Below are 11,994 nucleotides of genomic sequence, written 5' to 3' on the forward strand. Positions count from 1 at the left end.
TCCTAGCTGTAGCACTTGGATAAACATAACACACAACAACTTTTTTCTCCTTTGTGCCCCACAAAAGGTTTTGATAATTAATCCTCGTATATTCAGACCAACTTTTTGCTTCTTACCCGCCCTAAACAAAGAAATTTTTGTAAGAAACTGCAGAACATGTCAAAAGAACAACAAGATAAAGCAAAGTGATGGAAACAATACAAGAAGAGGAATTGCTAAACTTTAATTGTCTCTATTTTCGACAAATGTAAAATTGCACATCTCCTGACTGAAATATTCGCCTTTCTAAATGAAAATCTGCCTTTTTAAATGGAAATTGTCATCTCGCCCTCAATCACAGGAATTGAATTTAACAATGATAAAAAGAAGGAAAAAATTTCTAAAGCCTTGTTATCCACTCTATATATATATATATATATATATATATATATATATATATATATATATATATATATATATATATATATATATATCAAACTTCACTTTGCAGGATGTTGTTACTTGTAACAGCTCCGAAGCAAGAATGTGCAACACGTATTTAAAATACTGTAGTGAAAAAGGGATCAGTCAAAATATGCACAATATTCTCTTAGTGTTCAGGAACAAATGGTTGGAATTCACATCCCCAACCAAAGAAACCCAGCGGGAATTGATTGTTATCCTTCACTTATGCAAAACATACGCGTCCTCGTGTAAACTTTGTGTAACTTCTAGTTAACCAATCACCAAACTTGTTATGGTATGTTTGTCTTACTTGTGAGATTCTCACTGTTTATTTCCGAGTTCCATCTATGTGAAACCGTTATTTTACAATTCTTGAACTATTATGGTGAGCATAGGTGCGATAGGGAGAAGCCGGACCCTCCTCAGGTGAAGGGGGTTCAGCTCATGGGGTGCAGCTCAAGCGAAGGGGCTCCTTTCGACAGTCTTTCAAAAGTGAAGGGGGTAATTTCGCCAACCGTTTAAAAGTGAAGGAGGTCCTTTCCCCAACATTTCAAAGGTGAAGGGAGTCAGAGCACCAGCTCCGACTATTGTATCTATGATAGTGAGGGAAAAATCGAAAAAAAAAAACTAATCTTTAGGAACATCAGGCACCCTGTTCGAACAGAACGAATGAGCAATGTGAAAGAAGTAAATTGAATGAAACCTCAGCCCTCTTAAGGCATTCCATGAGTAGCAGGTGAGCAGGCAAGATCCTGCAAGGATTGCTGAGTATGAGCGGTAAGTGAGGATAGAATAGTTGAATCCACTGGCTCCAGACATGAAGGACATGTAAATGACCTTAAAAATTTACCATAACGGAAAATACAGGACAAATCCTAACAACGGAACGAAAAGGAGATTATTTTTTAATGATGATTCTTATCACTGGGAAGAAAGACCACTCACTTTATCCACAGGAATTCGGAGTGCCACAGAATGCTTGAAATTCTTGGTGGTAGCGGAAAGTACGTTGTAAACTATTAATCTACACGGCGAAAAATCAGGCACCTTTGGATGTAAGAACCGATTGAACTAGCAACAAACTACCCAATAAGGAAGAACGTTTTTGCAGAATGTGTAGTTGGTTCTAGTAATTGCGAACATTTCATTGAAGCCACTCCATCCCTGCTAGGATGTGATTTTTAGTGGTTGCTTTTAAGAACCATCACCTTCACCGATGTTCTTGCAACAATAGATGCCATAACATGCAAACACAAAATGAAGATTTCTCGAGAGGATTCATTCATGCTTCTAATCTAATTTAGAGCATCACCAAGAAAATGAATCGAAGTGTGGCGCGGCTCAAAACCTAAATAGAGATGGGAAGATCTTTCGTACATCCAGTTATTATATTATATTATATTATATCAGTCTGAACGTCCGGCTAAAGCCGGATTTCAGACTTTCTGTGGTGTTCTCTTCGCTCGCCATCACTGATCCGTGAAAAATAATAGTAGTGGTATTTCATGCAAAATTAGAATTGTGCTTTTCTAGCAACGCCATTTCTTTCTTCTTTTTATAAACCTAAGCGGAAGATTCCATAGCTTCCTTTCTTTTCGCGTCATTTCTATTGATTCATTTGAAGAGCATTCAAACTTCAGTTCCAAACACTCCGATACCCATATAATATAGACCCAATTTGAAAGGATTACCCTAAACATGGGTTTTCTACATGTTTTCCCCATCACTTATCACAGAATGATTTGACATGAAATGACGTGAACGACATCATCGTACTGATAAAGATAACGTTCTACGTCTCATCATGTAAACTGTTGGCTTCTATTCAAGCAGCCGGTTTCATTGGTGTTTCCAGTTTTAGACGAAGACATGTTACCAACCTGAGGTAGACATGCAAGGAAATAGAAGAAGGAAGGAGCCACAGAGGTGAAAATCAAGGTGTTCAGCGCCCACGGCTATGAAACGGTTGCAACGTCCCATTTACCCCACACACGAATTTACTGCGCGATACTACTGCACTATGGTGCAGCAATTCCACGCCTCTGGACCCGCGTCACTACATTTTACCGGTTTACTACGCCGGCGCACCAATTCGACGTCGTGAGACCCGCCGCACCGCTTCTTCGAATTTCGTGACACATGCACGTGACAGAATAAGCAAACCCACCTTTCGCGGCATACACACGAAGTTATTGCGCACCAATGCGACGCTGTAGAACCCATCCCACCCCATTTTATATCTATCTGGTGTCGACGCACCAACTCGACGCCGGTGGACCCATCGCATCCCTCTTTTCGAACATGACAAACACACACGTGTGACAGAATAAGCCCCTTATTATATACCAGTCCGAACGTCCGGATAAAGCCACACTTCAGACTATCTGTGGTGTTCCTTCGCTCGCCATCAATGATCAATGAAAATTAATAGTAGTGGCATTTTCTGCAAAACTAGAATGCCGGACGTTCAGACTGGTATATAATAACGAGCTTAGTCCTTTTGTGTGTGTGTATGTGTGTGTTTGTCCTTGTGTCACGAAATTCGAAAAAGGGGGTGCGACGAGTCCACCTGTCGTCGGATTGGTGCACCGGCGCCACATAGCTATAAAATGGGTTGCGATGGGTCCCGCTGCGTCGGTACGCAATAACTCAGCATTGGATGTCGCGAAAAGTAATTTAGACGTTGCAACAGTTTCGTATCCATGGCCACTGCACGTGTTGTATTACACCTCTATGAATCCACCACGTATATCTTTTTCACCACGCTCGTTTTCCTCAACTTGGTAGCATGTCATCTTCAGAAAGTGGAAACACCTTCACAAACAGCTGCTTAAATAGTACCCAACAGTTCACATGATCTGAAGTAGAACTTATCTTTATCAGTATGATGATGTCGTTTACGTCATTTTATGTTAAAACATCATTCTGAGATAACTGTTGGGGGAAATCAGGAGAAAAACCCATACTTCGAGTAATGTTTTCAAATTGTATCTATATTAATTTGGTAACGAAGGAGTGTTTGAAGCTGATGGTCGAATGTTCTCCAAATGTAGAATTGACGCGTTTAGAAGAAAAAAATCTGTAATCTTTCGCCTTAATTTATAATAAAAAGAGAAGGAAAGCGTTGTTAAAAACACAAATCTAATTTTACAGCAAATGTCACTACCATTAACTTTCATTGATCAGTGAAGGGGAGCGAAGCTAAAACCACAGAAAGTCTGAAGTCTTTAGCCGGACATTCAGACTGGTATATAATAACGAGCTTAGTGTGTGTGTGTGTGTGTGTGTGTGTGTGTGTGTGTGTGTGTGTGTGTGTGTGTGTGTGTGTGTGTGTGTGTGTGTTTGTGTGTGTGTGTGTGTTTGTGTGTGTGTTTGTGTGTGTGTGTGTGTGTTTGTGTGTGTGTGTTTGTGTTTTTTGTTTGTGTTTGTGTTTGTGTGTGTGTGTGTGTGTGTTTTTGTGTGTTTTTGTTTTTGTGTTTGTGTTTGTGTTTTTGTGTGTTTGTTTTTTTTTTTTTTTTTTTTTTTTTTTTTTTTTTGTTTTTTTTTTTGTTTTTTTTTTTTTTTTTTTTTTTTTTTTTTTTTTTTTTTTTTTTTTGTTTTTGTGTGTGTGTGTGTGTGTGTGTGTGTGTGTGTGTGTGTGTGTGTGTGTGTGTGTGTTGTTTTTTTTTTTTTTTTTTTTTTTTGTGTGTGTGTGTGTGTGTGTGTGTGTGTGTGTGTCTGTGCGTCACGAAATTAGAAAAAGGGGTGCGATGGGTCCACCCGGCGTCGAATTGCTGCCTGGCGTCAGATAGCTGTAAAATGGGTTCAGGTGGGTCCCGCCGCGTCGGATTGGTGAGCAATGACTTCGTGTGCATGACGCAAAAGATAGATGGTTGCAGCCGTTTCATAGCCATGGGTCAGTCACCAGGCGCTTTGCTTTACACCTTTACTCCTCCGCGTGTCTATTTCCTTCTTCGTTCGCCTCAATTTGGTAGCATGCCGTTCTAAGAAAGTGGAAACACGTATGCAAACGGGTGCTTAAATAGTAGCAAGATGTTTAAGTGATCTGATGTGGAACGTTAACGTTATCAGTAGGATGATGTCCTTCACGTCATTTTATGCCAAAACATCATTCTTTGATAACTGTTTGGAAAAAATAGGAGGAAAACCCATATTTCAAGTGATACTTTTAAATTTTGTCTATAATATATTGGTAAGGAGTGTTTAGAGCTGAAGTTCAAATGTTCTCCAAATATAGAACTGACATGTTTAGAAAGAAGACCATAAAATCTTTCGCTTTTAGTTATAATATAAAAAAAAGAAGAAAGATTGTTGAAGATGCACAAGACCAATTATGTTCACTTCAAAGAAGCAAATTGCTAGTGGCATAGAATAGCAGCAACCAAGAATGTCTTTAAGATACGAAACATAAGGAAGCTAAGCATGTTTGCATATTTTCCTCACTACACTTGAGAGTGTAAAAGAGTGTTCTCTCATGGTACGATGTATTAAAGAATCAACTCCAGAAGATTAGCTCTTCTTACCTCATCAGCCAATCATCCACGCAAGTCTGATGGAAAGAGTGCATACATGGTAGAAATCTTACTCTCTCACCAGGCTCAAAATCCACCATACAAATGGCACATCTAGAACAGGTCCAGATTATACGCATACAATTATATATATATATATATATATATATATATATATATAAACGTAAGAATACGGCGCAACAAATATGGAACTCACTCGCTTCCTTTCATGTCTGACCTAAACTCATCAGCTGGAATTTGTTCTAGGAGTCCTTTAACACGTTGTCGTTGAGCGTCTTCGCGATTTTTGCTCTCTTCCGCACGTTGTCGAGCAACGTTAGCTGCGTACAACTGGTTTACGTAAGGACTCTAAAAACAGCAGCTCTATAATAAACCAGCATTTAAAACATGTGTTCTTGAGTGTCCTCTTATGATTTCAGAACTTGAAGTGAAATATTGACAGATTTGTGGCAAGATTTTGTTTGATGTGTTTTAAAGGAAGAGACAGAAGTAGAGGAAAACAACTCTGCATGTCAATCGTGTACTTGTCTTCCTTTATATGAATGTTTATATATATATATATATATATATATATATCCTGTGAGATGTCCGGAGATGCGAATACTAAAAAAAAGTGCAAACGGCCATAGAAGATAGATATAGATAAGTTATTATGAAGGACGGACATAGCAAAAGAATATTCTTCGTAGCTAATAACAGCAATGAAACTTTTGTACTTTGAGAGGTTTACTAGTGCACAAAGACGACGCAATTCCACTTCTCTTGGACTTTGCATGATCACTGACCTCCTATGACTAGCCTCATCTTGTATTACAAACATTTGTCGAGCAAAGATTCAAGAGGAAAAACTGCGTTAAATTTGCTGGAGAAGGTCGCTCAAGTAGATTTCTGGACCAGAATGCATGAAAGTTCTTTAGAAAACCTTTGTGTGCGGAAAAGGAAAATGTTCCGACTGTATTGATCGCGATTAAACAATTCCCAAGGACCTAGCCGTTACGTCGAATGCTTCTCAAGTATCAGAGAATGAATCTTCTTTTAGTCGCCACTATGAAAGATACTTCGCGTGCTATGCTCAAAGTACGGGATAGCCTTTCAACGTCATTCTTTCATCTTCACAACGTTATGAACAAATTGATCAGACAGAGATGTTGAAGAAAGCCAAAGAAGCATGTTCTTCCCTTTTCTTCTAAACAAAGTACTCATCGTTTAGCTAACTTGGCCAGTGATAAAAATTTATGCCGGGACAGAACACTTGCATTGATTGAAGAGTAAAAAAGACAAACATTTATACATACTATTTGTACTTTCTGGAGGATTGTTAGTTTGTAAGTCTTAGCAGCAGAAAAAGTCCAACTACTTGATGCTGTAGGTGTTGTGGTTGTTGGTGCTTTCTGCTCATAAGTACGATAGGGAGGAGCCCGATCTTATTCAGGTGAAGGGGGTTTAGTCCATGCTGTGCAGCCCAAGTGATGAGGATCCTTCCGCCAACCGTCTATTAAGGTGAAGGGAGTCGGAGCACTGGCTCCGACTATCGCATCTATGTTTCTGCTGTCAAGACAGCTGTTCTGGATTGTTTAAAATCAGCTAAGCAGTTTTTCTTCAGCCTTAGCGAAATGGGTTTCAACGGATAAGCCAAGGATAGGATGACATAAAATAGCGCTTAAAGCCGGTCATCTGATGCTACGAGATGAAAGCTTTCACCACTTCGGTTAATTTCATATAAAATCATTCTATCCTCTCTCATAGGAGTACAAGGTTCCCATTAATGATGCCTACTACAGGCACCTTCCTAATCGAGAGGTTTCATATATTTTGACACGCAGATCTTTCAATATGATTATCTGTGTCCTCGACTACTGGCAAAGAAAAGAAAAACGTCTTAACAACTGCAAGATATTTTGTTAAAACACTGGTAGAACGCACACTGCGAGGTAGATGCATGACTGGATTGCTAAAGCTCATAGAATTCTCTGAGTCCCGTGGAGATGCCCTGGAAACATTTGAATTAAAACTGATTATAAAGACAGAAATTCTTCCAACTGATTCAGTTGCTCTTCCTATGCTGATCAGAGGGAATTTTTTAAAATATTATTCTGGCATTCTGTTCGTGTGATCCTGATACTACTAACTCTTGAAAAGATTGTTGTTATGTGTCGACTCTTACTGAGGCAGACTTGAGAAGTATGTGTAAGAACAAACCAGAAACTTTTATTTGCGACTCATACCCCTGTCAATATGACTGTTCTAGTCACATCGCTATTAGTTGAGCAGTGAGCACGAGTTAGATGGAACAAGAAAGTCATTCAACGCTTCCGACTTGTCTATACATAAATCGCAGCGGGGTCACCGAAAATGCGATTGGATTAACAAATTTCTCGGAGCTTTTTTTTATACAGATTTTCGTGTAACTGCATAAAAATGTGGGCTCATAAACATACTAATAGTAACACCTGGTTCTTTTATAATCTTCACTTTTGCGCTCCGAACAGCTCCTCTAATGTTTTAGTTTGTAGGAACTCAGATTATCAAAAATTTATGAAGAACAATTTACTAGCGTGAGATAGCGAAGGAACAACTTCGCAAATATGATTTTTTTTCCAACTCGTTGCAGTCTTTTTAAGACGATTGTTACCCATTTGTTCTTTATTAGTATGAGTGATAAAACTTGGTCTTGATGAAGTGTCATAAGAAGTAAAACCAATTAGTCGTTTAAATAAACAAGTAGGGAACAGTTATTGGTGAAGACGCTTTCACTGTTCATGGAAATAATGGAAGTAAGTAACAAACCGTTCCTTTGCGAGCTCAGGCTAGACTGAAGAAATCGAATTCCTTCAAGTCAAACTGATAGGGTATTCCTGACCGCATAACAACAGACTATGTTAAAAAAAAAACCAACTTAGCTGCAGGTTAGGATGTGGAGCAATCTCATTCATGCACAACTAAAGGACTAAAGGAAAAACTCGAGACTCGTAAGCACCACTGCATAATTTATGGCTGGATCAGAACACTTTGAAACCAGATGCCGTTGTTTAAACGGCGCGCATAAGATAGCGGCTACAACTTAGGGTGCTATGGTACTTGGGTGGGGCCACTTTGACACGCCAAGTTTTTCCAATACTAGGTCCGCGCTATCGTCCGTAGACCGCAGAAACTGTCAAACCATTCACGTAGTTAACCCATGGCAGCTGCTACCAACTAGCTGACTCTTCGCGGCTTCACTTTGGTTGCTGGAGCTGGAGGCCGGAACTTGCAGCGAAGATCAAGGAGGAATTTGACGAATAGCTCGCTGATCGTGGACTGCTGTGGAAGGAGCAACCTTGCCCCAACTGTGGAAATCCCTGTAAAGTTACGAATCAGGTGGATGGGGACAACCTTTATGAAGGCTAACCCAACAGTCCTCTTTAGGGCCACCAGCTTGCGAATACAAATCGAAAATGTGTGAATAAAATTTGATTTTTTTAAGGCATCACCCCCCGAATCTGGTGTGATATGGATTTCCGCTGGAGTATTCGTATACGGGATCGTAGATTATTGAGAGAAGGGTGATTCCGTTTATTTCTTCCTGAAAAGAGAAAACGTTCTTCCTAGAAAACGGCCCGGAAGATGCGGCTTCGAGCATTCCGCCGCGCTATTTTCCACAAGGAGTTCGATTGAAGCGCGCCAGCTTTGTGCACGCGCGCATCTTCCGTGTTTCTTGTTTCTTACAGCAGTTGGGGAGAAGTTAACGCAATCACACCTCTCTCCATAATCTACTATCCCGTGTACAAATACTTCATCTGAAATCCGCACTACCTCAGATTCGTGATATGCTGCCTTTAAATAATACATGAAATGACTAAGCTACTCACTTCTAGAGACCTTGTTCGGAAGGTTTGGTGAAGTTAAAGCACTAGTACTTCCAACTCTATCTTCCTTTTTACTTGTCGTGGATCCCCTAAGACTGATGCTTAGGTTTTAGGGTCTCGCCTGACTGAGCTATTCACTTCCTGTAATGATCTGCCGATTGATGAAACTATCGCCTTCTCAAATGCTTTTCAAACGAACAAATTATTTGTCACTTAAGAACGATTTACTGCTATATGGTCATTTTGCGCGCCGTAGAAGTACAGAGCGTCAACTCGCGCACAAGTCGATCGTAACGTGGCAGAGCATTGCATAAGCGACTGAGCTCGAAGCGCCAAGCGGGACGTAGCGGTTAGGATCGAGTCCTTGATATCATCACTCATCGCTGTGAGTTGCTACGGGCCCACCTCTATCCCAACATTAACTGCACCGAGACCCATGTCTTTTTGATCCATCTGTGCGAATGTGCCGCGTCAGGTCAGTTGAACAAGTTTGGAAGAACAGAACAGAAGCGAAATTGTGAAAGAAAGCAAATAAGCGAAATAGATGAGTGGTTGCATGGGAGAAACTCGACATGTCTTGTTTTTTTCCGGGACATCCGCAATGTATTGCTCGGGATATCTGCCTCGACACAAAAACGTCATAATACTTCTTTAGTCCGCTCGTTTTCATCTTACTCAGTGCCACGCGACAATGCGCGAATTCGTAGCTTACAATGCATACGTTTTTCCGCTTAGTCGTATCGGGGATGCACACTCGTTCCTGTTTATTCGGAATACAAGATAGCACTTTCCTGACAGAGCAAGATGTTAGAAAAGTTGACAGCTGAAATTTTCCTAGTGGGAACGCCCCCCGATTAGAAGTAAAACAAGCAGACATTACGAGAAACCAGAAAGCACTCACCGTCCAGAAACGTCATGGTTAGACAAATTTCTGCTCATACGAAACAATAAAGGAAGGCAATTACCCATCGCTATTAGTACTGGAATAGGGAATTGTTTATGAGCTTCCGTCCTCAACCTAGAGAAGAAGCACAATAGAACATAGAATTTGGAGTCATCAGGATGTACACGTATTTAGAAGAATGCACATGCATGATTACAAACGAAAAGAAGACCAGAAGAGCGGTAACAGGAGAACTTTGGTAAACAGCGAGCCGATCGATATGAGTTGTGAACCGCAAATGCAGAACAAACGACTCTCGCAGAGTACACGACATTGTCACGAGTTTACACGAAGAGGACGAGAATTGGAGGTGGCTGCAAGTCCTCGACTTGTCAACTCAGCCGCAGGGCGTCACATTGAGTGGTTTTAATCCAGGCCGGAGTGGCAGTCAAGATATGAAAACAATAGCTTCTGACAAACCGCTGTAATGACGGAGAGTTTTTTCCATTTCATAGTTTATGCTACCATTTCTGCTTTTCGAGCCTAAGTAAGTTAAGGGACGAACAGAAAATATCCAAGTATTTCGAGCTTAAACACAGTACTATGCCTCGAACATAACTCAACTTGCTGTTCTCTTTGTAAATTTGAAGGGTGATTGTAATATACAACTATGCAAGCTCTAAGCTTCTTTGCCTACACTATGTAAGGGAGCTGGGCCAGTGAGAACGGGTATGGTATGAGGTAGGGGCACTGGTCTGCTTGGAGGAAGTGGGAAGCAGCGATGATCAACTACTGATCATGGCTGCTTCCCACTTCCTCCAAGCATAAGTTGTTTCAGGAGGTGCGGGTGCGTAACGATACGCACCTTTTCTGCACTCGTGTTGAAACGACCTGAAGATTGGTTAAATTGTGTGGGCTATTGAGCGGTAGGACCTTCACTAATATTTTCTGTGTTGCTGAGCCAGCGAGGATCCCAACTCGAATGCAAACGCTCACGCGACTGCATCAAGTTTCAGGTGTTTTGACCCGACTGTAGCATTTCTGAAATGCTGCAATAAAATATATGATGGGTAAACGATCGAAGCGGCTAGTAATAACTCCGCTTTACATGCATTTTTTTTTCGTTTATTTTTAAAAAATGATAATGGAAGGCGGAAGCAGCAAGCAGTTTTGAGTTCGTTTCTTATGTTTTGTTTTGTGGAGTGCGTAGAGTTTGTAGAGTGTAGAGTTTGAGTAGAGTTAGGCATGAGTAGTACGGGTTTCGGGGGGGTAATACCCACACGGAGTCCTATATTGTGGGGAAGAAGGTGATTCCGTTCATCTCTCAACGTATCAGTGTAAACGCAAACCCCGGAACGCTCTTTTACGGCATCATACCACCTCCACAGTTCAGTTTGCACTCGGAGACCCGTAGAAAATCTTTCCTAAACCTTATCTCCTGCTGCCATTCGAGGTCACGAGCAATTGTGTATCTTTTTAGCTTCATCCACTGCTGCAGGTAATATACCTTTCTCAGATAGCTTTATCTTGCCGTCGCTTGAAGTGCCCAACGCAAGCTTACTTTGTGCATGTTCACAATGCATGTTGATTGCTTCTGAAAAACTACTTCTAACTTCTTCACTCATAGTCTGAATTCGAAGTTCCTGCTAAGGTCCAGTATAAAAGTAGGTTAACATTCTAATAAAAAGTCTATTTTTGTTTCAATAAGAAGAATATGGAGGCTCTCTCTTTTAGAGTGTGACTTCACTTGTGTTATTAGTTAAACTTCAACATGCAGTAGAATAATAGTTTATCTGTTTTGGTATTTGACACCCATTCTATTAAAATAAGAACTGTTTCATACTAAAACAAACATATCATATGTATAACGGACATTATTAGCCTTCCAAAACGATGTGCATGAAGTACCAATGCACTAAAAAGTGCTTATCACGTGTGTATCATAATGAGGGTAATGGTACATAGTACAAGCGGTTATGGGAAAGAAAAATGGAAAGTGGAAGCGAACATAGACATGAGGCGATATGAGGTGGAATGGACAAATGTTAGGAGATTGAAGGAAACTATGATCAAACTACTACATCCTGATGGAACAGGCGTTTTGGTTCGCTAAATGAGAGACGGCACAATACCCGCAAAAAAGAGATAGAAAAACTACCTCCACTGGATAAACAACAGGCTAAAACTATTATACAGCAGAGGTCCGAGTTAGTCCAATCTTGAATCGTCATTCATACGTAATAGGTAATGAGAAGAGATGAATACGAACAGTGCGACTACACAATCTTGT

General features: G+C 40.4%; 1 protein-coding gene across 2 annotated transcripts; it reads right to left on the minus strand.

Annotated features, from left to right (window-relative positions):
* Positions 1-1,157: 1,157 nt before the first annotated feature.
* RB195_019020 (uncharacterized protein) lies at positions 1,158-11,190 on the minus strand (the record flags this gene model as incomplete). Of its 2 annotated transcripts, XM_064186687.1 has the most annotated exons (6): positions 1,158-1,281; positions 4,968-5,069; positions 5,173-5,324; positions 6,900-6,966; positions 9,723-9,839; positions 11,135-11,190. In XM_064186687.1, the coding sequence occupies 6 exons, from the start codon at positions 11,188-11,190 to the stop codon at positions 1,158-1,160; spliced, it is 618 nt and encodes a 205-aa protein (XP_064042568.1). The 2 variants fall into 2 exon arrangements, with proteins under 2 accessions (XP_064042568.1, XP_064042569.1); XM_064186688.1 differs by lacking the exon at positions 11,135-11,190 and having other exon boundaries at positions 9,723-9,760.
* Positions 11,191-11,994: the final 804 nt, after the last annotated feature.

The sequence above is a fragment of the Necator americanus genome, chromosome II, assembly GCF_031761385.1.
Source record: "Necator americanus strain Aroian chromosome II, whole genome shotgun sequence".
In the NCBI taxonomy this organism is placed as follows: Eukaryota; Metazoa; Nematoda; class Chromadorea; order Rhabditida; family Ancylostomatidae; genus Necator; species Necator americanus.